This window comes from Stegastes partitus, unplaced genomic scaffold (assembly GCF_000690725.1).
Source record: "Stegastes partitus isolate 25-593 unplaced genomic scaffold, Stegastes_partitus-1.0.2 Scaffold94, whole genome shotgun sequence".
NCBI lineage: Eukaryota > Metazoa > Chordata > Actinopteri > Pomacentridae > Stegastes > Stegastes partitus.
The window spans coordinates 499,629-526,715 of record NW_007577825.1 but is presented as its reverse complement, the minus strand read 5'-3'; the positions used below and the strand labels follow the sequence as shown (position 1 = coordinate 526,715).

At 41.7% G+C, this 27,087-nt stretch overlaps 1 protein-coding gene across 1 annotated transcript; it reads left to right on the top strand.

Annotated features, from left to right (window-relative positions):
- The first annotated feature begins 240 nt into the window (after positions 1-240).
- crip2 (cysteine-rich protein 2) lies at positions 241-26,128 on the top strand. Its single transcript, XM_008277298.1, has 8 exons — positions 241-387; positions 15,732-15,826; positions 20,207-20,264; positions 21,075-21,206; positions 21,867-21,935; positions 22,051-22,145; positions 24,381-24,438; positions 24,702-26,128. Exons 1-8 carry the CDS (start codon positions 345-347, stop codon positions 24,767-24,769), a joined length of 618 nt encoding a protein of 205 aa, XP_008275520.1. The 5' UTR covers positions 241-344; the 3' UTR covers positions 24,770-26,128.
- The last annotated feature ends 959 nt before the right edge of the window (positions 26,129-27,087 follow it).

Sequence of the window (27,087 nt, the reverse complement as noted above, 5' to 3'; positions counted from 1 at the left end):
TGGGGTAACTATAAATATTACGGTTAAGACCCTACAATGTTATTAATTATGCTATTTTAGTACCCTGCCGTGTCTGTGTAGTCCATACTCAGAAATGTTCAGCCTTCCTCCCAGCGTGTTGTGCAGATGCCACATTTCCCACAGCACATGAAGGCGGCGCATCGTGGCGGCGGGGGGCGGGGCTATGCAAATGAGCGGCCGTTGGCTGAATAGATGCTCCGGCGGCTGCGAGCGGAGCGGGACACTTGCTGTGGCGAGAAGGAGCCAGAGGACGAAGAGAGAGTGGAAGTCGCTCCGGACGAACAAAAACACATCACTTTCACTCGACTCACGACATCGTAAACATGTCTTCAAAGTGCCCCAAGTGCGACAAGACGGTGTATTTCGGTAAGTGATGGCCCCGTTAACGGACTCCTGGCTGTTTGAATGACTTTTTTGGCTAGTGTTAGTGATCCCGCTCGTTAGCCAAAACATACTCCTGACAGGGGGATCGATCTGTATTTGGGGGGATAGTTTGTGTCACTTTTATCGCGGTGTTATCATTTATTGATTTCTAAAATGGTACGAATGGTGCTCCACGAGTTAATTTTCATTCATTGAACATAACATATGTTATAGCTCCGTTAGGTTAGAGAATATACACGTTTTTGCTAAAAATGCATGTTTTTTGAATGGAGTTCTGAATGTAAACATAAACTTTTGCTACCTCTGTGTATTTTGAGCAATATTCCCATACAAAATAGAAAGCAGTAGTATATTGATAGTGGTTTTTGTCCAGTCTGTTAACAGCAGGCTGCCATACTGTATAGCTCAATATTCCTTATGGATTTTCTTCCACTGGTGGGTAAATGTAAAGCCTTCCTACATTTCCCAGGGGACACATAAGTACAATTCTCAGCATTCCTAAGATTAGACTTTTATTTTTTTTTAGGCTAGAAGTTGCTGGCAAAGTAAATGATTCACAGACACAAAGTTTAGGTAACCCAAAAGCTGGAGAGCCAAAAGGGTCAGTGTAAACAAAAGACTCAAAAGCAAATATGTCAAATACTATTTACTTTTCATGACATAAAAAGCTTCTTACTTGTGTGAGAGAAAACATGCCTTGTTTGCACTGTCTTCTCAAGACTGGATGAATGATTTATCTTATTTTGACACTGATCTGTGCCGTTTTTTAATTTGTTGTCTTTGGTAAACATCCAAAGCTCGGCAGTTGGCTTTGGAGGGTTGCTGATGGAGGCCCTTGCCAAGAGTGCAGAAAAGCCATATGCTGCGATTGCCCACTCACAGAAGAGCACGGCAACATCATGCTGCGTCAGTGGGATGAGAACCTGTAAACACACGCATCCCTTGCATCCTTGTAAACAAAGACGAGAAAACAAAACACCCACTTGGGCGAAGAGCTTTGACTCACGCTCGCAGGAAGGCTGCACCTTATATTTACTGTAAGAGGTGTTTACACTACAAGAAATGTGCAGAGTTCAGTACAAAGCATAGGATTAAAGGGAGCTTAGATCATGAAAATAAACAAAAATTTACATCTAAAGGCTGCACTTGATGTGCGCCCTCTGCTCGGTTTATTTTTAAAACTACATGCTGCCACCGCTGCTGCTGTCCTGTTGAACCTTGAGTAATTCTGTGTTTGTGTTTGGCCGCATGCTGGGAACAAAAACATGCCGTTCTTTGGTCCTGATCTTTTCTCCACTTCACAGCACAAATCAGAGCTGTCATGGGGGTCAAAACCAATTATGTGAGTGGATGGAAGTCCTCTTACGTAACGGGAGTGGCAGTGAACATTACAGCTGCTGCTCATCCTATGGGTCCCGCGAGTGATTAGCATGGAATCATATCTGTACAAATAAGATCTTTTTTTTTCCTTTTCCAATACAGATTTTATGCCAGTCTGAGTATTCATGTGCACCGTAGCTTCTATTCACTGCAGCGAGTGAGTCACAGCTCGTCTGTGATGTATGTTGTTTTTTTTATGTAACATGCTGAGATCCAGCCCGAGCTGGAGTTATTTTTGGTTGGGGTGTGTCTTGTTGGGTGGAGAGCGCTCAGAGTTGATGATGATGAGGATGTTGAACGGCTACTGGAAAGCAGCATATGTTGAATCAGCTGCATTCGTCAAACCAGGGGAGGATGGAGAAAGTGAAGGGAGGCACTAATGACAATATTAAAGTCTCTGCAAGGGAGGCTGTACAGCTTATGACAAGGCATGGGTGAGGTCAGGGAGGGCCTGTGCTGCTGCTTACAGCCTGAAGCATCAACATGATGTCAGTGATGAATTTTAAATATTGCATGATGAGTCCAGCAGCTCCACCTACACACACACCTTCTTTTTAGCCACTCGGCTCTACAGAAAGAAATCCAGAGCTTTTTGAGGTCTGCAGGACTGTTAAAGTCAGAAAACAGGCATGGATGGGGGTGTAAAGTGGAAAAAAAAAATCCCCTGCTTCAGAGTTACACCAGGACATGTGTTATTGATAGAGAAAATTGTCTATTTCCCGTCTCTTTTTCTTCTTGCGGTAGTGGTTCTGGGTGTGCTAGTGATTGGCCCACCCTGCAGTTACCCACCTGGTCCTCCAGCTGGTTGCCCAATATTGGAGTTACAGTGTCGCACGCAAGCCATTTAGCACTTGACTCTCATAATTACGTGTGCAAAACCCCCCCCCCCCAAAAAAAGCTTTTTGAAACGGCGGCGGTGAGCCACAGTCCTGGTTGGAAATTCTTTTGGTTTTCAGGGACATGTTTTTTATTATTTTTTTCCATTCACTACTTTAACAGACAGCTGTTCCACACTGGTGACAGTTCAGTTTCATTGCCACTGAAGGCGAATGTTCCAGCCTCTGCTTCTGAAGTTTCCGCAACCTAAAGTGCAGATTTATTTTCAGAAACCCAAATAAACAGTAGCGGAAAAGAAGGAAATCTTTGCTGGTATTAAAAGAATGCCAACATCTCCAGGATTGTTGCTCTTTAATTGTAGGGTTAGCTGGATTCAACTTCCCAGTGTCCACATGGCGGCCTCGCATCTGTTAGTTTCCTGTGGTATGGGGATGCTCGTAATACACCGGGGAGTATTGGCTGACATGTGACCAGACCCAGTGGAAATACATTGTTAGCGTGCGAGGGAGTCCATGCAGAACACAGCACAGCATGGCTCACTAAATCTCCCAACACCAGACCCCAAATTCAGCTGCGTGATCCAACTCTTGTGCATGACAAATGGGAGCAATGCATCTTTGTGCAGCTAACTGAATAAATGAGAACTTAATGGGAACTAATGGTGCTCTGCTGTGAGTTTCCTCTTTTCTCTCTGTTTCATTCAACAGCTCTTCTCTCTCTGGCTCTCTTTCCTCCTCTTCGGTCACTTGGTGATGCCTCGGGCCCTGAATTCCTCTACCCCTCTTTATTTTTCAAACTGCAAGGACTGGGGGAAATGGGGTGAGATGGCTCGCCTTTATTTAAACCCAGAGTCTCAAAGTGCCTCATGCATTATAATGAGAAACGACATCTCTATTCACACAAGGCTCTTACTGTCTCTGTGCACGTTTGTCCTTCGAGCGAGACAGAATACCTTCGTCCCGTCAGCCTGATGATATGGACCACTGCACTGTTTCCCACACACCTCTTCCTTTATCCTGCTTTTACCCCAAACATCCACACAATACCCCCCTCCTTCTTCTGTTTTTTTTTCTCTCCCACCCCTCTTTTCTGTCAATGCTAGAGTACCCTGTTTTCCACTTGGCTGCCCAGTGGGCTGTGTGAATGTGCCTTGTCAGTTATATAACATCATTTCTTGAGTTGTTGCCTCCTGCTCAGTGCCATTGCATAACCTACCCGCTCCTGTGTGCCAGTCAATGAGGGTCTTTTTTCTCTGCCTTTTTGAGGCACAAATATGATCCGCTAATGGAGATGGCATTAAGCTAGGTGCTGAAAGTCAGGCTTCCCCTTCCTCCCCAAACACAGGTGATACCTTGAATCGCTGTGACCTGTTACATAACAGCACAGGAGAACAAAGTAGGTTGTTCATCCCAAAGATTTAGACACTATGGTTTTTAGCATTTGCATTATTCAGACCAGATTTTTGCTATTATTTATGACTACATTTATTTCAGCAAAACCAATTCAGTGTGCTTGCATTCTATAATATTAAAGTCCTCTGACCTCCCTATGAGAGTCACATTTATGCAGTGCGTCAGAAGTGGATCCAATAAGAGTATTTACTGTGCAGCAATTTCAGTAATAGAGAGATTGCAAATCAGAAAAATGTGAGATATATTTAGATCAAAAGGTTTTGCTTGCCTGGGAAAAGTAGGTGGATTCAACGTGCGACAGAAACAAGCTCAGCGAATAAATCATGACATGCTCGAAGCATGCGATTCATTCGTCGCTTGGGATGAATGATGCGGGAAAAAATATCAAAGTGTGATTCTTTCTTTTTTTTTTTTTCTTGACAGTGTGATTTGATTTGTGGTGTAATTTTTCAAAGTCAAGCTTTGCTTCGATATTCGCTGTGTGATAGATGTAAAACATGTGATCCGGGGTTTTCACATGGGACATCATCAAAAGGGTGACTGTCACATAAAGAGGACGGCATGAATTATAACTCTGCGCTAAAAACCCTGCACAATGTACACCTTAAATGGCAGTCTTTGCAATTTGGTAATTGCACGGTTCCAAATGGTGATTATCGATTTGAAATTGATTAACTCTTCAGCCCCATTTGTCACTCAAGCTTAGTTCCATGTTTCCATCACATTTTCTAGATTGTTGTCCAGTTTTATTTCGAGTTTTCTATGAATAGCTCTTTTAATATAATCTTTTGGTTCCCTCATTCGTCAGCCAAGGCGAGAGCTGAGGCAGAGCTATAGTTTGTCTGTTTGTTTGTTTGCTTGTCAACAGGATTACGCAAAAACTACCAGTCTGAATTTCATGAAAATTGTAAGACAGGACATTGACCTTGGCAGACGACTGCACTCTCCACGTGCACGTCTAAGCTGCAGCGGTTTAAAGACCCTCAGCTGGAGAATTAGTACCACCAACTGTTTAACAACTCGCTCTAAATCAGGATTTTCAGAATCAGCGACTCTGATGCGTTGCACTTTTATATGCTGGTAGGTCCTGCTTAGTGAAGCCTGGCTCATGGTTGTTTGCTCAAATTATTATGATTATTTTTGTTGTTTCTTAAAGTACTGTGTTGATGAATTGTCTTTTACAGAATGGGACAGTTGCACCTACCAAGTCATATTTTTAAAACGCAACAGCAGTCATGTTCGCATAAACTTGTCAAAAAATAAATAAAAATGACAATGTGAGTTAGGTTTCCATAAACTACTTTGAATTGAATTAACAAAGCTGTTTGGTGTCATCAGATATTAGCGGTATGCGCTACGTAATGCACAGTTGTATTGTAGAAAAAGCCAGGAACAAAACGTTTGTATCCATGAGAGAGAGAAAAAAAGGGAGGGAATTAATCAGAAATTGTTTTCAATCAGGAAAGTTGTGATTATTCTTTTGTGTTGTGTAGTATTCTACATATTTAATGCCGTGGGGAAGGGAAGACGATAAAAAAAAGATGAAACCGCTGATCGTCCTGGTGAGTTAAACCATCGCTAAGTCAGAACTTATTCAGAAAAGGTGTTTCCATGAACTAGTTTTTGAACAACCTTAAGCCAGCATGAAGATTTTTTGAATTTTGCTGTTTCCATGAAGTTTTTCTGAAGTCATGCTGCACAATGCACATAAAAATGGAAACCCAGCTAGTCCCAGGCCTTAGAGTGTTTAAAATATCCAGCTAGCTTTGAAAAACCACTCACTCCAGGCTTTATTCATCGAACACTGAAGTCATATGTTATGGGGACAGCAGCAGACTGTGGGTCAGACTGCCAGAGCAGCTCAGGAACACACTTCTTTCCACACTGTAAATCCTGAGTTTTGACAGATAATTACATTTATAGCATTTCATTTTTAAACAGTGAGTAAAATTTGTAATAAAAAGTGTCAACTGCTAGATATATAGAAGATGAAAAGCCAACACATGCGTGCAATCCCCTTGACGTGGCAGACAACATTCATTAGTTCAGTATTGCTGTTTAGTCTCACTGTGTCAGAGCGTGTCTTCGTCACTCTTCTTCTTTCTACCAAAGCAATGGTTTGTTTGGGTTTTCTAAAAACAGGAATTTAAGTTTCTCTTCCTCTGTTGTGTTTCTGAGAGTCGTGGTCAAACGGACGTGTCATTTTTAGTGTCACTCTCAGACCTGTGTTACTACAAAGCGGCTCCCACCAGCAGCCACAGGTGATGTGAAATCTGACGAGTACAACTTCACCTCTTCCACTTCGAAGCTGCTTGACTTTGTGAAGGAGTTCCTCCAACGTGTTGCCATGTAGACACGGTGGATTTTATTACGCCACTTTACAAGATTCAGATGATTTCACTCAAACTGCTACGTTTTCTGCCTCCGTCATATGATGTCTTTCCCCCCTCAAGGGCTCATTATCCAATTACCATAGGCTGGATCTGAAGGTACAATCCCAGCGATAGCGAGAGGCCTGCTTCCTCTTTTGAAGATATGGTCCACTACTCTGTAAGCTAGTCATGCAGACTAGATCTTTTTGAAGCCCCGGTGGCTGGGACACAGTGTCCTGACTGGTTAGAGAGGAGATGCGGTGTAGGTTGAGCAGGCTGAGGGGTTCAGGGAGGGCGAACAAGCCACTGAGACGGATTGCGGAGAGGGCGCTTTGCCCGCGGCTCCTCTGACCAGCGCAGACAGGATGCGAGTTAACTGCAGTCCATTTACGTCAGCTGGCAGGATTCACGAGGTCGGCCTCTTTTATTCACAAGGGGGAGGAGGGAGAAAGGGAGAAAGCCTGAGGAGGAAACCTCGCCTCGGCTCAGGCGACAGACGACATCCAGAGTAAAGTTTTGCTATGGGGTTGCATCAGCCACAGGGAGAGCCGGATCTAAGGACGTGTTTCCTAAAGGCTGTTCAGCGTGGCCACAGAGAGCTGCACGCACACAGTGACCCTGAACAAATCAATTCTCATGTTAACACACCACCACTGGGTCAGCTCACTTTGAGATTACACACATCCAGCAGAGGATGGTCTTTTGACAATCTGTCTCATTGCCATTTTACAATCTTTCAAGACTAAGTATGGACAGATTATTTATCATGTGCAGTTGTGCTGTTAATTTGTTGCTATTGGAACATTCAACAGCTACTGTACAATAGTGTGGAAATCAGTTTGTTCATTTTTTTTTTCCAGAGTTGCTCCATTTCTCTATTTTTTTATGTTTGTAAATACAGTTTATGTAAGTTTTGGACTCTGGTCTGACAGAATACGACGTTTGAATAACTCACTAATGGCTCAGGGATAAATCATAATGGGAATTCTTGACAACATTCTGACATATTGTAGGGCTTTGACCCTAATATTTCAATTACTTTGGGAAATTCAATCAGTTTGTTACAGTAATCTTATTTCTGTCTGTGGTATAGAAATTACAGTGACTTGACTACCTAATTTTCTAGTGAAAACAATCCCCTGATGGAAAAGATGATGAAGTTTAAGGTCATTTATTAAGTTAAATTGTCGAAATTCTCATAAGTTTCTCTAATGTGAGATTTTGTTCTTGTTTACACATTCATTATGCCTTTATAGACTAAGTCCCATTGGGTTCTCTAACTGTTAAATTAGAAATACTGCCTGTAAACATTCTTCAAATGTAAAAATAGATTCGTCTTCTATTTATATTTTGTGTACATGAGGTTGTGCAGTTCTTGTACATATAAAGTGTTATTTATAAATTGAACTACAGGTCTACGTGACATGTTGACTTTACATTTAACAGGGCGTTTTTAGGGTCTTGAACACTCTGTCAGCATTTATTTTACAAGTGACAGCTGAAGGTTGTTTAACTTTATCCATTACGTAATATTCTGTAGCCTGTAGAGGTTATGTTGCCCGTATTACACAATCTTGGAGCTTTACATTGCTGCTGGGTCCAAAAACTGAAGACACAACAATCCCGAAAACAAAAGCTCACTGTGTCGCTTTGCCTACAATCTGCGGTGCATCCGCTCCACAGACGGTTGTTCAACTTAGCCAAACTGTAAGACTTGAAGCTACAAGCTAGTGTCTTGCCTGATTAGTTTAATCTCAACCTTTGGCAAAATCAACATGATGGTGACTAGAAACTGTTGCATTTAAATAGAATCCTGTTTTTGTATGTCTTGAATTCAGCACAACCTGACCCCGCCTCAACGGAAAACAAAAATACCACAAATAAACGACTGTGTCGAAAGCTCGGCTTATCTATCTGATGAAAACTCCTTCAAAGTCACTTCCCTTGGTGAGGTCGAATGTCCCTGTGTGTACGAATGAATGCCCATTGTCTTTAAGTTAAGTAAAAGGTCAAGTCCTTGACGGTGTTTGTCCTCCAGAGAGCCAAGTACTAAGAGGATGCAGAGAAGGAAACACAGGCGGCTTATTTTTTCCTCTCTCACATTTCTCTTGAGATATAATCAGGTTTTTTTTTGTCCTTTTTAACTAAATCTACCTTCCATGTTTGGGTCCTGCTTTGCCCTTCGGGGCCTCCAAGCACTCAGTCAGGTGTGTTGTGTTTATTAGGACGTGCAGTTATCACACTGCTGCGACAAAAGCCAGGAAAAAAAAAAGAAAAAAGAAACACCCGCGTGGACTCAGCTGTCACTGATGGATGAAGGGAAAGAGGACAGAGAGAGGCTAGAGAGTGTGTCGTATATGTGTGTGTTTTGGTTTATGAGTGTGTCTTTGGACGGGTTTGTTGTCGGGAAAGCTGAACAGATGGGTCCACATTACCAGAGGGTGCAACAGAACAGAACCCAGCCAGCCGTGATTCAGAGATATTTACAATAACACTGGTTACATCATGAACGTTATGACGGGGCTGGAGCTTTAAACATGCTAATGAGCTCGTGATTGGGTGTCTGGGTATAAACTGTAGCAGCGTCGATGTCTGTCAGATTCCCAAACCTTTGCTCTGGTTTGTGAGGAGAGACGTGCTCACAGTCACGGCCCGGTTGTCCTCCTCTTTGTCAAACGCATTAGATTTCCCCCCCCGTTGCACCCTGATCGAATTATTGAGTGATAAGAGAGCACCCATATGAGATTTCAGAGGCCAACCCCCCTTGGTGGACATTCCTGCCGCGTTGCATGTTGGGAGTTCATCCGTATAAATGTTGCTCGTTGGTCTGTGCTTGTTTATCTCTTTTGTGTTGGAGGACTAATTTCCTCCTGACCCGGGGTGAATCTCGGTCCACCGGCAGCTCCGGCGTCTCGGTGCAGCTGCTCCGCCACTGTTGACAATCAAGCAGCCGTAATTAAGTCATTTGGAGAAATGGGGCCTTAATGTTTTCCCTCTGAAGACCCCTCGTTAAAGTTGTGTTGCTTAATGTTCTGTCCAATTACAGTGTGTGTTTGTAGAGCGTTTGCTTGCAGGTCCGCTCCCATGCTGCTCCCTTCGCGGGCCGAGGAATAAACTCTTAATGCGATCTGAAGTATAAGTGCATTTTGTAACCGAACAAACAAGATAAATCAAATTACAAACTGCTTGAAGTCCTCCGATGCCCCTCTATGTTTGCAAGCCGGTCGGATAGTCTTACCGACTGAAACTCAATCACAGGAGTAATTCATTTTCAAAGACGCTGGATCTATTTAATGTCGAGTTGCTGTTTTTACCTTCTGCATCAGACGTCTTATGACTCGAATTTCCCAGGAAAAAGTGAAACCCAATTAGTGAATGATGATGCTGTGACTGCTAATATATCTTGAGGGCAAATATCATGAGTAATGCATCATTGAAACAGCAGGAAAAGCTCCATTTTTCTAAATACAACAGGGCCAAGTGAGTAGACGCTGCTTTCTCATCAGCTATCGTCTGTTACAGACGTTTGAAGTACGACATTTTATTGTAGCCATGAAATGCATTATGGTGGAACACAGGACTGTTTTACTACTTTGTGAAGCAAATGCACCCACATCACTTACTCAGCTTTAGTTTCAAGCTGGAGTGTTAGCCCTAACCGTGTCAGCATCAAGTAAATTTCTCTGCACTCGAGCGTGTTTGGTAATTTCCCGACATCCAAATCAACCTGAATGTGCTGCGTTGGGTGGAGTCCCACAGCTGAGGTTGTGTTGGCGCGGTCACTTCTGCATGAAATTGCACTCAGGTTTTTTTGTTTTTCTCGTCAAGTTTCTCCGAGTACGTCGAGCTGTGCCTCCTTCACTTTGATTAACAGCTAAATCAACGAGGAGAGGAATCAGCAGCAGGCTGTCTCGCTGATTTAAACCATATTGACAATGCAATCAGAGAGACCGGCCGCACACTGAAGAGCTTAGACCAGGAATTTACAAATTAAGTTAAGCAGCTTACGGTGGTGCAGGTATCATATGGTTATGGTGATGACCTCGGTTCAGGACTCTCTCTCTCCTGCAGCAGCATCATCATCCATCAGATGGGATTTCATATGAATCATCATGTTGATTTTTATTTCCCTTCTTCTAAAACATAGCAATGATATCATTTTGTCAGTGTCAAAGGTTTTTTTTTTAGACAGCTTTGCAGCAAGCAGATTCAGATGATCTCTCACAGGTTCACATGTTTTAACATGAAATACGTCCAAAGCAGCAGCCAACACAAATGAACCCAGTAGAACTGTATTTAGTTGTAATAACTCAGATGGCCTGTACATACTTATCCCTAATATCTTTACCTGTTGAAATCTATTTTGCAAAAGATCTGTTCTCCTTGAAAACGCACAAACGAGATGATAAAGGATACATCCACACTAATATGTGTGCATTTAAAACATAAGCCATTTCCATCCAGATGTGCATTTCAGCACCATTCCAGATATAATCCACATACATACCAACACGCCTGACCATTAACGCACATTTGGCGCGTGAAAGTCGACATAAACATGAACCAGGGGGTTAGATGGCTGCCTATTTGTAGAAAATACTATGGAGGAGGAACAGCAATAGCAACTATAAGAACAAAAAATCCCTCAAATGCCCAACTAATTCATTATCCATGTTGAATTAACCACAAGGCACAAAACAGTCACGGGAAAGGATATAAATCAAAAAGCAAACATGTGTCTGCATCATCCGCTTCTGCCAGTGCCGTGAAAACAAGCTGAAACAGAGTGAGCAGTGTTTATAAAAATCTCTCGTTTTAATCAAGTAGTGTGGATGCTAGGTGTAAATGTAGCAGAAGTTCTGATTTTAAAATGAAAACAAGTAGTGCAGCCATAGCCAAAGTGCCATATTTACACCCGTGATTAGTCCCACAAACTGAAAAGTCACATAAATCCACCACTTCCTGCAAACTCGAGCAAGTCTGAGAAAAGCTGCAGGTAGCAGCAGTAACCTTAGCTTGGTAAAAGAAGAAAAAAATAGAGCTCGTACAGTAGCTTTTCGTCTCTTGATCTCAGACATGCTTGTTTACAATTCATCTATTAAGACCAGAGTGATCTGAGATAACAAGAACGGATCATAGTACCAGCTGTAAATGCAGAATCCCAGCTCAGATGTTAGTATCCAGATAACATATCCAGATACAGTATCACATGTTCACACCAGATGTAAATGAGGTGCAGGTGTCAGCAACTCAAGCTTCTACACCCTTTACCACATCAGTCAATTCATCCCTGGACTACAAAAACAGTCTTTTTTTTAGTTCCATATGCTGTATTTTAGAAGTTTATATCAACTAAAACCTGGATTGAACTCATTTTTCCCAGGACATTGTGTACCAGAGATGGTAATCCACCCAGATCCTGCTGTATCTCATGTTTTAATCACTGTAGTTAGCATATTATGGGTTAAACAGCAGTGACACTCAATAAAATATGCAATTTACTGTGTGACAGAGTGGTATTTTCCCCCGAAGGTTTCAAACCACCTCCACAATTTAACGCAGCAGGAAACTGTGAAATATTGAAACTACTTCAGTCTAGATATCTCTTAGTAGATTTACAGCAGAATCAGACAGCAGTGTCAGGTGAGATGTAGCGCCGCTCTTTAGCAGGGATTTTCCTGAGTTTACATTAAATCACAGGGGGAATCCTTTTTCACTATGACGAATCTCATGTTGTCGTGAGAGAAAACGGCCCGGCTAAAAGGATTTGGCGCGTCCTCATCGATGTTGACAGTGTAAATGAGAAAATGCGGACACTTCCCCGTGAACAGGAGCTTGTTTGTTTGCTCGTTTACCCTCACGTCGTCGCCGCGATGAGGTAGAGGAAGATGTGGTGGCTTTTCATTTGCCTCATTTGTGCCCACATGGTTGCTATTTTGGGACGCAGTCATTACATAAGTTTTATTTTGTTTTTTTTTCCTTCTTATTGGCATTCATGTAAAGCAGCAACCCAAATGCATGTTTTTTTTTAGCTGTATTACAGTGGTCGGGGCTATATGAAAGATAATAAGGATTTAGGGTTGGCTGTGAGCTGAGGGTATAAACATCTGGGCCAGTTGCAGATCCCCTCTACCTCCCCCCACTCTATAACTCCCACAACACATAATAAAGACAGGCAGGCTCACCCCTCTTACAATAACAACTGCCCTTTAAAAAAAGGGAGCTGTTACAGCGTGGACGCTCACATCCAGAGAAATGAGGACATGCTGGTGGGGCTCTGACGTCTGTTTCCATTCATACGTCGACGTTTTAAATCTGTCTGGAGGTGTGTCTGCGTTCGCGCATTAGTCAGTGACAGATAGACACTATATACACAACACACTGGCAGGGTTCCCGTAGGCCATTTATACAGTCTAATTTTAACGCTGCATAGGTGTCAGGAGGTATACGTGTATCCTCAGATTTAGAGGGAAATAAATCACAGACACTCAGAGCAGACAGGGTAAGTCCTTGTTGGTTCAGTTCGTACTCTCTTTAAACATCACCTGAAGGTGTTGTAAAGGTGTGTGAATGTACTCGAAAAGAAATCTGAACAGGCTACATGTTTTTTCAAATGTGCGAAAATGTGTAAACAGGTTAAAAGATCTCGAAATGCCTTTGAAGTAAGAGTTGTTAGAGCTGAAGCGCTGAAAGAAACTGAGCTAAAAGCTAAAAAATAAAAAATAAAAGTCAAAGAGGAAGATGTAAAAGGCGATAAAACGTAATGCAGAAACTGTCTAAAGCCATGAAAGCAGTTGAACTGTCAACCGAGGTGCAAGAGTGAAATAAAAGAGGCTTCAGATATTTGTGAAATGTTAAATGGTGGATGTTGAGGTGCCGGAAGAAAGCTGAATGGTTTACACTGATAGCAGTTAAAGTGTCGGTTAAAAGGGTGTGAAGTGGAGGCAGTTTTCATAAAGTGTTTTTATACACATTTGTAGGTATAATATCAGCAAAAGTTAATGGAAACGGCAAAATTTAAGAGCAACATTTAACTTACGTGACTGATCAGCTGTCTCCACTTCTTTCTTTCTTCTTACCAATATCTGCTGACATGAAAAAATAATCACTACTTGACTGATTGAAAACAATTCCTAAAGACTTTTCTCTGTTTAAAAGCTCAGTGTTAAGTTAAACTCAATGCAGCCGAGTGTATTTGCCAAAAAAAAACTTGTTAATGGAAATAAGCCTAATTCACATTTTCTATTTTTAAAATTGTTTGCAACATTTCACAAGTTTATTTGACAGTTATATGGAAACACAGCTTGTGTAACCCCCTGAAATCAGGTTGTCTGTCAGCGTAAGAGTGAAAAGCCAGTAGATGTCTTAGAAATAAAAGCATTTGAAAATAAGCAGCTGAGTGGCCACCTCAAAAAAGGTGAAAGTGACAGCTGAAGGTCGAGCAGAGGAGCTTAAAACAGAGGAAATATTAGCAGACGTCTGAGCTGTAAAGGTGCCAGAGAGTGTTTAGCTGTGTTGACACTGTTGATAGTTAAAGCTGGAGACAGCAGTTACACACAAAAAAAAGGCACATACCAATCACAGACATACACAATCTACTGATTCCATTCATGCATTTTAGTTGAACTCTAGTGGTGCCTGGAGGATTTGCAGTCGTCTTTTGATTTAGCAGCAGATTATTGATTTACAGTGATTTATTAAAGGCTTTTTACTCACAACAACAGTATCTTTAAGAGTGATTTAACATTTCCGGCTGTGTGCTTGATCCAACTCAGCATTCCTCTGCTCTTATGTATTAATAGGCGCCTCCCCTCTCTTCACCCTGCAACCCCCATCCTCCAGCTATTGTCCAGGGCCTTGTTGTTGCCCATTTGCCACAGTGTTGTAATTAACAGGAAGAGCTGACAGTGAAACTGATTGGAGAGTAAACAGAACTCTCAGCAGGGAGCAGTCTGATCTCCTCCAGCAGTCGTGAGAGAAATTTTCCACATGTTATTCGCGACATTGTTTTTGTCACTCGTATTAAATCAAATTTAATTTGGTATTTCTGAAGGAGAAAGTTAATTTGATCAGATGCGCAAGAAGAAATAGAGGGAAAAAAAGAAAAGCGCAGAATAGACATGGCCCATACAAAGCGGGTCATTGTTGTCTCGCTGGGATGTGTGCTCTCACTCTATTATCTCCTGGCTTCTTCCAAACTCCCAAATTTTCCTCAGTTAAGGAAGTCTGTGTGGAGCCTGTTTAGCTTTGTTAGGCATTGATCACGCAAAGCTGACCATCTGTGACGCTTGTTTTTGTAAAGCTGTGCGATAACGAACCTGAAATTTACGTGTTGGTTTTGAGAAGTCTGGGTGCATCCATGGACCAGCGAAACCACCTTCCCGTGATGAAATTGGCCACTTATAGAAAAATCTGTGTTAGATTTTTAATCCGATAAACTACCAAAGTCATATTATCTTGTGCTTTGCAGGAAGGTATCGCTATTTGGAATCCAAACATCCCAAATCTCTCAAATGTCTGAATGAATTTGCTCTCTGACACAGGAACTTGACCGTACGCTTACGAGGGCGGAAGAGGAGGAAGAACAGGAGGAAGCAATCGTCTTTATGTCTGCATACATGTGTTGCGCTTATGTTTGCGTGTGTTTGAGTGAAGGTATGTAGGAAACAGACTCCCGTATCCGGCTATTTCTGCCCTGCCTTGATAAGAGAAGGTGTTTCCTCTGCTGCCCGCACGACTCCACAGGGCCCATTGTGTGGAAGCAGTGGTGATTTATTATTGGAAAGTGTGTAATAAGGGTCCCTCGCTTGTCTGGAGGGGCGGTCGGTCTGGGCGACCGGAGAAAATCGGGACGGAAATGGGGTTGATGGGGCCGTCTGCAGCAGGATGGGTTATACTGTAAACTGGGAGGGGGGATGGGTGTTCGGTGGGGGCAACACAAAGGGATCTGGGTTAGATGTGGGAACCCCCCACTGCTCCAGCTGCTGCGCTGGGACTAACGCCACTGTCTGTCCGTCCCATAATGACATCATCACAGCATCCTGCGTGGTACAAAACAATCCGTCAGTTGGCACGGCGACAGGATTTTCATCAGGGCGCAGACGTACAGTACAGGGTGATCGTTATTGTGGGGAGTGAAGCAATGAGGGGGACGTCATTCCCCTCGGCGGCGGCTGATTGAACGGCACATTATAACGCGCACAAAGCCAATTGATGCAAGAAATAATGGCTGTTGTTCAGAGTAATCTATAAATGCGGCTTTATGTGAATGTTTGCATTCATCCAACTGTTCTTTTTTTCTTTGTCTTTTGTCTCTCGTTTGCAGCTGAAAAGGTGTCATCGCTGGGGAAGGACTGGCACAAACTGTGTCTCAAATGCGACCGCTGCAACAAGCTCCTGAATGCTGGAGGCCACGCTGAGGTCAGGAGCAGCACAATGAAACTCTATTCTTCTCTAGTTTTTTTCCTTCATTGATTCCATTTGTTTTCAGTTAGTTGAGAATATGATTTGGCCTACTGGCAATCAAAAGCCTGAAGAAACCTCAGATATAATGCAGTAATGTGTCATTTCTTTTGCACAGAGAAGCTGCAATCACAAAACATTATTTGTGCTCAGCAAGATAAATCTGAGGGCTTGCAAACAGATCGATAAACACAAAAATGTTGCACAGAACTCTGTGTTGTACCTGCCTTTTGTTGTGCCTCGACTGCATCACTTTACATCCTGAAATTGAAATAATTTTAACAGAACTTGCTGCAATATATCAATATAATCTAGAAAACACAGATTTTAATGATTGACGTTGGGATTTTTAGTTTTACAGCAGTATATTCGGGGGGGAAAATTGCAGGATTTTTCACCAAATGACTTGAAAAACTGTCGAATTGAATGATGTCATTTCAAGGAATGTGAAATGTTGGACTGGCTTTAAGGGATTTCCTCTGTTAACACAAGTTTCATTTTAGGTTGTTATGTTGTTTACTGTAGAAAATATCTGTACAGTTGAGTTGCTCTCTCAGGGTCAGAGGTCTACCATCCCCAGTGCTGCACTTCCCCAGCAGTTCATTGACTGTTATTGTGAAATTTAACAAAAGGAAGCAAGTGCTGCCTGGTTATGTATTGACTTTCTGACAGAATCTCACAGCTAAGTAGATGTTTTGGCCTTTCGAACCTCGAGTATTTTACACTCTCTCTTGGGTGAAACTTTAGGGAATGATAGACGGTGTGTAAGTTAGAAATCTCATGATGTTTAGGGCTATTTTTTTATCGTTTTATTTCACAGAAAGTGTGCTTGTTGTTCAGGAAATTGCTGAGTGCACAGCCTTTTCCTGCCTTGTTTTGTGTGTCTGGTTGCGTCTGTCAATATGTGTCGTCCTCGTGGGAATTTTAACCCTTTGCCCCTGCAGGATGAGCTGCTTTAAGATCCTTCCTCTCACTCTTACATAATCACACTGCAGGAACACATCTCAACATAGGTTTCTCTTACTGTGCACTGCTCACTATCAGCTCACTTCCCTTTGGGGATTTTCTTATCTTGCCCTTTTTATTTTGCCTTTCATGACCCCTGCCAACAATTCAATTTCACCCTGCCTGTAAATGGCTGAATATCACACACACACACTCCTCTCTGAGTCTGCTTTCTCTGGTCGAGGAGGACGTGATCTCCACCTCTTTGTACACAGAAGCGAGCTCCCTGTAGACCCCAGAGGATGCTGCTGTGCTGTTTAATCTCTGCATGATTACAGTAATGTAGTGACACAATCTCTCTGAAGCCCGGCGCTCTCTCGGCCCACCTTCCTTTTCTCCCCCTCCGTTTTCTCTTGCTCTCCGCGGACAGCATCCAAATCCCGCCTCGGGCTCTGCAGCGCCATGCCACGAGCCTGACTTTAGTCGGAAAAAACTCGATGCTTGATCATCGTCATGGAAACAGAGCGAGGCTGAGAGACATTTCGTAAGGGAAAAAAAAAATGTAAAGGGACTGTGTTTGATGTCATCTCAAGCCTGGTATGAGGAGGGTTATGAACTTAAGAGCAGCACTGTCTGCTTCTTTAAAAGGAGTCAGGGGGACAGGATGAAGCCCAGTGTGGTCTCATGTCTGTGGGCTAAAGGAGGCCAGCGGCTCCCTGAGGCTGGATGCAGAGAGGTGACGGGTCTCCGCTGCTGACCCTAAAAGATCACAGCTGTATTTACCACAGCACAGTTTTCCCTCACAACTCCGTGACTCATTTCTCAAATCACAACACGCAGCTGAAACATCTGGCCTTGATAAACATCTGGAAATGCTAATGGTCATGAAAATGTAACTGGTCAAATTTAAATATTTGTTTTGGTCTTTGGTCCATTTCCCCGCCAAAATAATTGGAACTTGCTTGCAGCTTCCAAAGTCAAGGATCAACTTCATTAGGCTCAATCTGTAAAACCAATACAAAATCAACAGAAATGTGTTCCTTGCTGCCTCTAAGCATTTTATTTCAACTATTTCTTGGTCTCAAACATGATCTCGTTGCTGTACAGAGCTTCCCTGGTTGACAGTAGGAACAGAAACTGTCAGTGGCTAATGCACAATGTCATGTCTGGGTGCAGACTTCTTCAAAAAGTAAACAGTTTTAAAGAAAAAAGAAAAACAGGACTCACGTGTAACCTGCAGCTAACTCCCTGTCGCCATAGCAACGTCACACTTAGTAAGAACCTAATGCGCAAACATAAAAAGTCATATTAATTATAAATAGAAAGAAGAGAAACAACAACAACAATCTTCTGCTCACCCAGAAAATTCCATCCACTAATGAAGATTGTGAGTTGTGGTTAGAAGCTCTGCAAAAAAAGCCACTAAGTGGATTTTGAGTAAAACATTGTTGTTATTGTTTTTGACACAAGTGGCCACAAAATATATAAACACAAAACTCAACTGGAAGTCTGGCAAAAAAAAAAAAAAAGTAGTTGAAACCATTTTTTTTTAAAACTTTCTGAGAATATTGGTGTCTAGTCAGAGGGGTCGAGTAAAGTCTAAGATGTCACACGATGATGGAAAGAGCTTTTCACACATACTAGTAGAACAATGTCAGAGTCCTGTTTGACAGTTAGGGGGGAAAAAAAAAACATCTCTGGCTCTGCTGAACAAGTTTATATTGATTTCTAAACTTCTTCGTTCTCTTCTTCCTCGTCAGCGCTTCCCACCTATTTTACCCGCAGCATCGTAACTGCAGAAATCTCGGTTAGAGGTTTAAATTGCACCAGTAGCACCTGACGAATCCTGGAGCTGCTAGCCTTAAGCAGGTGATGAAGAGCGGTGGGAGCTCTCACTTTTTTCTAGTCTTCAGCTCCGACCGACACGGACTCATTTCATTTGAAGCAGTGTATCTGACTTTATAGAACCTGGTCACATGTGCTGTAGTACCATTCAACTACTATCTGTAAACAGATTCAAATGCAAAATACTGCACACTTTCACTTCTTCTCCAGGCCTCCAAAAATCCCTTCGATTGTACAATCTGAGCAGGAAAACCTATCCAGCCTGTCTCCATTACCTGTGACGACGGAATGGGTCACAAGGCAAAAAGGTTGAGAAACTAAACCATTTAGAGGACAACGCATGCACTAAATGAGGCCATGTTTGAATAACCTGACCCGTACTGGAATGTTTAATGACATGTAGTGACTCTTCCATAAATAAAGGAAGTAAAATAAGAGTGAATCCACCTTCATTCTGGTGAGTCACGCAGCATCTTGGGTAGTGAGTAGTGGCTGAAGCAATGGGGATGAGGACAGTCAGGAAAGGAAAGAAAGAAGAATAGATGGAGTCGACAGATTTCAATTTCAGTTGAGGATGTGGGAGGTTAACTTCTGGGAACAGAGTGGGCTGAACTGCGATGGATAATCCATTTTTAGGGTCCCTCTTGATGATTCCGCAGCGATACTATACAGCCGACTGTTAACAGCAAACCCTTGACAGTGAAGCCCTCTGTGCCTCGGCCTGAGAAAGTCATCAGCTCTTAGTCACGGCATGCCATCAGCAGCCAAAACTTCACGGATCTCATAAATGTAGAACCAGAAGCGTTAAAGGAGTGCGTGGCTGCTTTAACAGTAGCTGATCCTGTCATGGTTAATGTATTATTAAAGGTGAGAGAACAGTCCTTTTTTTTCTGTCTTCTGAAGGAAAGGAGCTCAAGTGGCCAAATCAGAAGGGATTGTGGGTAGTTTGTGCCTTGTTTAACGCCAGGTTTCCTCCCTTTGCCACCCAAGGCCTGGCGCCTTGCCCACTCCATTGGCTTGATTCTTCTCATCTATGGGCATTGGGCTCTGGACCAGTGGCCACCCTGGCTCTCAGCCCTGATCCCCTACCCGAGGTGATCACATGCTCCTGCGATGACCGCCACGTTCCCAGCAGGCATCAGCGACAAGCCATCTATGTCTTGGACAGGGCTTTTTTTTTTTTTTCTCCCTTTAAGTGGAAACATGGGCAGTCACGCATGTGCAGACACGTAGCTCGCATTGAAGTGAGGCGCTGAATTCATCAACAGAGACCTGTTCCTTGGATACAGCCGCTGTCATTATTATGTGTTAAAGCTCCCCGTGACAATGACATCATCATTAGGCAGCCGTGAGGTGGAAAAAAAAAAAAGACGTCTCCATTTTTGGACACTATCTCTTTTTCTTTGCACCAAAAAAAAAAAAAGACCAAATAAATGTCAGGAAAAATACGATTAGCCATTTGCGTCAGTAGGTTTTTGTATCCTTACACGCCTGTTGAATCAGTTTATTTAGTCTGTGTGTCATGGTGTTGTTCTGTCTCCTCCACAGCACGATGGAAGGCCCTACTGCCACAAACCGTGCTATGCTGCCCTCTTTGGGCCAAAAGGTAAAGTGCAAGTCATTTTGCTCATTCATATTGTTAAACATCTTGTACATCAATACCTGTTTATGCAGCTTCTGAAGCCCAAGTGGTTTCTGCTCCTGTCACATTATTACTCACTGTGGGTTCATTTGTCACTGCAATATAAAGTCCTGCAGCTCTATGGACGGCGAACAACCAGCAACAACTAGAAGTAGAGACAAGCCAAAATGTGTTTTGTGCAGTATAATAATAATTCTAATGCCATAATTCATTAAAAATTATGAAGTATTTTGCAAAAGTTGAAAAACCATGGAATCGACACGTACAATAATCAAAACTAAATCAACTTTGTTTAACACAGCCTCCAGTTCAGCCTAAAAGTCCTTGAATTTTTTTGTCACACGTCAGTTGGTCGTAGTTATGTCACTAATGGTTTCAGAGCTGTACCATGCAGTGCAAACATTTTCTGATTTTTATACCATCTGGTTAGAGCAAATGCTTTGGTTTGGCACTTTTTCAAAGAGACATGTAGGATAAAGTGATTGTGATGAAATGTCACGATTTCAAACTCAAATTTGTTATTGTACTATGAGCATTGGAAATGTAAAGAAAAACCTAAATTATTCTTTATTCTTATTCTATAAAGACAAAACGTCTTTCAAACCCTCTGGTGGGTTGATATTAGAGATATGTTCATTGCTACTGATGTTAGCCAGTAGTTTTAATTTGTAACCAAAATTATTTGATACATTCATAACGTTCAGAATATTGAGACATCTATTACAAAGTTCCAGATTGTTTTATTCCTCCACATCCTCTCTTAAACATTTGTAGGTGTGAACATTGGCGGAGCAGGTTCCTACGTGTACGACACTCCGGCCAACAACAATCCGTCGGCCACTAGGGTGGATTCGGCCTCCAAAACTGAAGAGAAGCGAGTGTTCGCACCCAAGGCACCATCAAAAGGTAAACGAGCGACATGTATTTATACTGTATGCTCCTGTAGACGTTTATTTCCCTGAAGAATCGTATGTTTTCAGGGAACTGTTGCTCAGAGCAGATGACTCAGTGATGAGAAAATTGGTACACAGGGTCTTTTGAGACTTTATGGGGATTTTCTGAGATGTGTTAGACAGGGTGTGTGTGTCCTGGGAAACCCCTCACAGCAAGAACAAATTCAATTTAACTGTTTAGTCCTGCTGGGACGATTTCAGTTTCCACCCGCGTGATTGTTGTCCACAATAAATTAGAATTTACTACCTTTCCAGATAAATGGAGGCTAAATTTTTGCAAATGTGTGTATTGTGTATAGGTTGTATGTTAACAAAACCAAACCATTGTCTTTATCTTCAGACACCACTTGATTGGCTCCTGTAGAAGCAAGTGAGAGAAGTGTTTTGACTTGGCAACCTGAATATCTAAATTGCCAAGATTAGCCTCTTTAAACAGTAACTCCCTCTTGAAATATATAAAAACTGTTTAGTACTCGGCTCAATTTTATTTTTATACCCCTATATTATTATCCCACTGGATATTACACCTCACTGGAAAGACTAGTGGCCATTCATTGAACCATTTCTTTTACCTCGCCACTATTGTAACATTGCGTCTGTAATGTGTCGGCAGCTGGCAGCATCACCACTTTTTCCGGGGAGGCCAACCTGTGCCCTCGATGCAACAAGAAGGTGTACTTTGGTAAGTGGTTCCACACTTCCAGGAAATAGGGGCGAGGAAAAAGGTGGGAGCAAAAGGTGTGAACGTGCAAAGTGGTTGCCACAGTGTCTAACAATGTGTGTGTTTGTCACAATAGCTGAGAAGGTGACATCACTGGGCAAAGACTGGCATCGACCCTGTCTGCGCTGCGAGCGATGCAGCAAGACTCTGTCTGCTGGCAGCCACGCAGAGGTGAGAAAACAAGAGTTTTAAGGAGGGGGATACAGGAGAGAGAGGTGGAAATCTGAGTTTGAAATACTGATTAGAATTATACATATGTACAGAAGTAGAAATTGATGTAAAGAAGTCCAAAAAAAAAGTGCAGAAAGACAACAGATTGATCTTCTTGGATCTGATCTTGTCTTTGTCTTCGTATATAATCTTAATAATGTATAAATTGCTCATTTTAGCCTGATGGTTGCCTCTAAAGATGTCATACGAGGTTACTTGTTCTGCTCCATTTCTCAGCAAATCTCATTCACAGAAATGTCACACAAGACTAAAAGAGAGGAATTTCACATCGTGGAGCTCCAAGTCAGCAGAAAAACAACGTAGCAGATGCAGTTTATCAGTGTATTTAATGATATTAGAGGATCCATAGCAGTTAGATACAGTTCTGAAAGTGTTTGCTGTGACAGAAATGAAGAGGAACTGGTTTGACATGAAGTAAGATGCTAAGAAACAAGTCTTCAAAAGCAAAGCAATCCGTGACTAATGTGGGAATCAGAAATGATAAGCAGAGACATTAGACCAGAGAATGTTGTAGTCTATGGTAGGTTACACTATTGCCGAACAATTAATTGATTTGAAACGACGCAATAAGGAAAGGCCGCAATTCATGATGTGCAGCATGCCTGAACCACTGCACCGATTCATGCCTCCTGCTTGTGTGACCGTCATGCTTGTGGTGGTGTCTCATGCGATTAGACTCCATCACGTGTTTTCAGTTCTATACATCGTGAATATTGAACTGAAGCTCGGTTCGCACAGCTGAGAGCAAATTGGTGAATTCTGCAAGTTTTAGTCTGTGTTACCAAAGAATACGTCTGTTCTTATGAGTTGTCCTTTGAGGAATGAATTCAAAGGTCAAGGCACTGTTCTTTGTCGAGGTACAGAAGTTTAAGTCTTTAATCCTTTTTTTTAAAAATAGTGGCTAAAAGCAAGACCAAAGCACATCGACCACACACAGGCCGGCCTCAAGCCTAAATTCCACATTTGCACAGAAGCATCCTGTATGTTTATCACATCTATAATCATCTGTAGGTCTTGAAATGTCTTGAAAAGCTTTGACTTTAGTCCCCTACCCTTAAAATTGATAAGGAAAGTAGTAAAAAGTCTTAATACTGCAATTTACTCAGTGTTTACTCTTGTTTGCTGATAATGATCATGAGAATAAACGTACTACTCAAGTCTGGCTCAAATAAGTAAATCAGATTACCATTAAATATACGTCAAGGCATGAAAATTAACCACTAAAAAACATCCCACCTTGCCAACAGATGTATGTTTTGGTTACGGTGATATGATAGAGTTAATATTCAAAAAGAAAGTATACAAACTTACATGACAAGTCTCCACCAAACCAAGGTTTATGCCTACAAAGGGTCGTCCTACAATGAAATAAATGTCCATATTCAAATGAAATATATTTTTACTCATATTTTGAGAACCGCTTTAAAACTCCAGAACTCTGTACTGTACTTGGATCAGACTATCTACCAATATTTTTTTGTGATACAGCTACTCATACCTGCTCAATCAGTTATGAAGGTTCAATGAAATTGTATTTTATTTTTTTCATTTTTGTGACCACGTATTCTATGTTATAAAGTATTTTATAAGTTTAGTTTTGGATTATTGTCACATGCAATTAGAACTTTAGAAAGCAACTTTAGAAAATATCTGTAGTTGTAGTATTGTTATTAATTTGAGCTCCAAGATGAGGACTTTTCATAATGGCTTTCTTTTTTTTTCATCATACTTAAGCTCACCCATTATTAGAGATAATTTGATCTACTTCTCCAATATTGCAGATTCTAAATCACTGACATGATGAGAAATAATTAAAAATACTTTTATCTTTAATAGCTCTTGAGATATTGTCATTGTCATATGATATCTCACTAAGTATTTGATATGTCAAGCTAAAAATTTTCCAAATGTCTTTAGAAACATCCATATATTATGCTAGAAAAATCTAAGACAAATCCAAGGTGGCTGAAGGTAGAAAAAAATTAAAGGTTTGATGATTTGCGATGATCCAGTAGGTAATATCACACACCTCAGTCAGCACCATCAGAGTGTAGTCTAGCTTTGACGGAAATAAAAATCTCTCTCTCTCTTCCTGTTTGACTGAAAACTTTAAACCAGTAGTTACAGAATTTGCCTTTTCAGGTCTGTGTTAATGTTTGTATTTTCTCACTACAGCATGACGGCCAGCCCTACTGCCACAAACCCTGCTACGCTGTTCTCTTCGGGCCCAAAGGTAACCGCTAGGTGGTGCTGTCAACCCACCGATTATCAGCTACACTTGAAACCAAATGTCTGAGCACTTGATCTATGCTGCACACGTCACGCACGCACACACACGAGTGTCGTTTCATCACAACTTTGTATGCAGCTTCTTCAGCCGGAGGTTAACCACACAGGAAATGTTTTGCAACCTTTTTCCTGCTCATGTTGTACCTTACTTCTTGTCCTCTGTATTAACCCCTCTGACACCCGCTGCTGTCCCTGTGGTCTCTCCAGGCGTGAACACTGGTGGTGTGGGCAGCTACATCTATGACAAGGAGCCCAGTGCAGTGACCCAGCCTTGAACCTCTGTTCCCCTCAGCTTCACCCCTCTCTTCTCTACACAACACTGATCATCGACCACAGTATTATATTCATAGCCTTTTTCTTTTTTTTTTTCCTCTGTTCCCCACCTGTGCGGTCAAACCTGAGACAACCAGCCTTCTGCTCCAGACCCTCTCCTGAGTCCCCTGCTCTTCTCCTTTGCTCTGCCCCAGATCGGATTTAGCACCAGGAATGATTCATTGATTGCAACCGCTGCCTAGATGTGTGTTATTTATATTCAGGAGCACAAACACATCCGGCGTTCCCACATTAGTGCCGTCCTGTACTGCACACCAACAACATTTTAGCCACGTTTACACATTACTAAATGTATGTGAACACACTCAATGTCACCACGGTAAAACGTAAAGCTGTTAAATTTTGAATCTTTCACCCACAAAACGGCATGATCAAGGATGTCTGTAAGGTTTTTGGATGATAGGAGTGAAAGGGTGCATTGTGGGTAGAGAGAGGTGCGGTTCATTGACTGTGATGTGCTGACAGCTTGAGGAATTTCAACTCGGAGGCTGCTGCACGCACAGGTGGTGCACAGGAGCACGTTGCCAATAAATCCGTATCTTACAAATGCCATATTTACAGTTTGGCTGCCTGACGACATTCCTTATGTGGGGGAAAAATAAAGGAGATTTTTTTATAACAAGTACCTTCTGACATATTGTAAAAAGTTGAGAAAGTTGGATCTCTGAGGCGAGGGATTTTCAACACATCATGAGGCTGTATTTAAACATTTATTTGTACTTTTGAGAATCATGCAAATGACCTGTTTTAGGTCGGAATCTGGATAATAAGAGACGTTGTGCTAATAAATAACAAAGACATCTTGTCCCAATTGTTACACATAATACTGTTTTTAAAGTCTTTCTGAAAGGCAGAATGTGGGTGAAGTTTCGGGAGGATTAGACTGTGGATGAACATGTATTTATTGCTTTAACTCAAGTCCTTCAAATTCAGCCATTGTACTACTACCCCAGACTATGAAGGAGGTAAAACGAGGCAATGTAAGCTGTACAAATCTCTACGATCAAGATTTTTATTGTTATTTTCGATTAAGTAACCCTGCTGTTATTTTCCAAGACGACGCGCTATTTGAAGTATTTTTTTTTTTTGCCATTAGCAGATCCAGTAGTTTAGCTCGTAGAATGAAAGACACTGCAGACAAGTCATTCTGTAAGAATGTGCATTATTCTCGTATTATTATTGTGTTTGTTTGTTACCTGTTGTACATCGTAGGGCTTGACTGACACTGCGGGGCTCGTTGTTTGTAGAGTTCAGCTGCATTCGTCTTTTTAATCCCTTGAATAAATATTTCAGAAACTCTTCATATGTGTTGCTGTGACTGTTATTTCACAGATTCTGAAGTTATTTTTCTGTTCATAAATTGCAATCAGTGAACACTACATGTGGTGTGAGTTTGCTGCTTGTTGTAATTTGTTCTCAGGAGAAGCATTAACTGAACCACACTGATGACTACGTATCGCTTTACTGCAGGAACAGGGTTAACTAATGTGTCGCTCCCACTTCTCAGTAAGAGCCAATTAGTCATTTTTTTTACTTGCTCCGGTCAATAGTACACGACAGTAAATGCAAAACCTCTTTTTTCTTATGACCCGCCTGGTGCACCACTAAGAGGCTTTAGTCAGCCGCAAAGGGAACTAGCAGCGCGGAAATGACAAGTTAAGAAAAAAATGTTTTAAAAATGAAAACTTTGTTAATTGGGGGGATATTTGGTGAAGCATAATCGACATGTTTGCTTATCAAGTGGTCAAAAATAACAGGAAAATGCAAAGACCTCTGACTCATTTGTCCTATTGTACGTGGACTGGTCATGCTTATGGGTAGATGAAATAAACTTGTTCATGTCAGGTTTATTGCACTATAATTTAATTTGTCTTGCATAAAGACAAGCTCTAAATCTTGCATTCAGCTGTGAACTTGTCTCTTTTCAAGCCAGACTATTTGTCATTGTGTCTACTGTGGGTATTAGTTGAAGAAATACATCTACAGTGTTTATCTATGGTGGTTAAGCAAAATAACTGTAACCCCACATTAGTTGCCACTTCTATTTACCCACTTTATTTTACAGTTAATGTAATTTATTAATCATTAAGCCATTTTTGGTAACACTTCACTTCAAGTCCCCATATTTAGCATGTAAAAGCAGTACATAAACATCATAAATGTGGTATAATGTAGTTTTATACATATATAAGAACATTTTAAGTGCTTATTAATGTACAGAATTTGTCAGCAGACTTGTGAATACATATTTTAATGTATT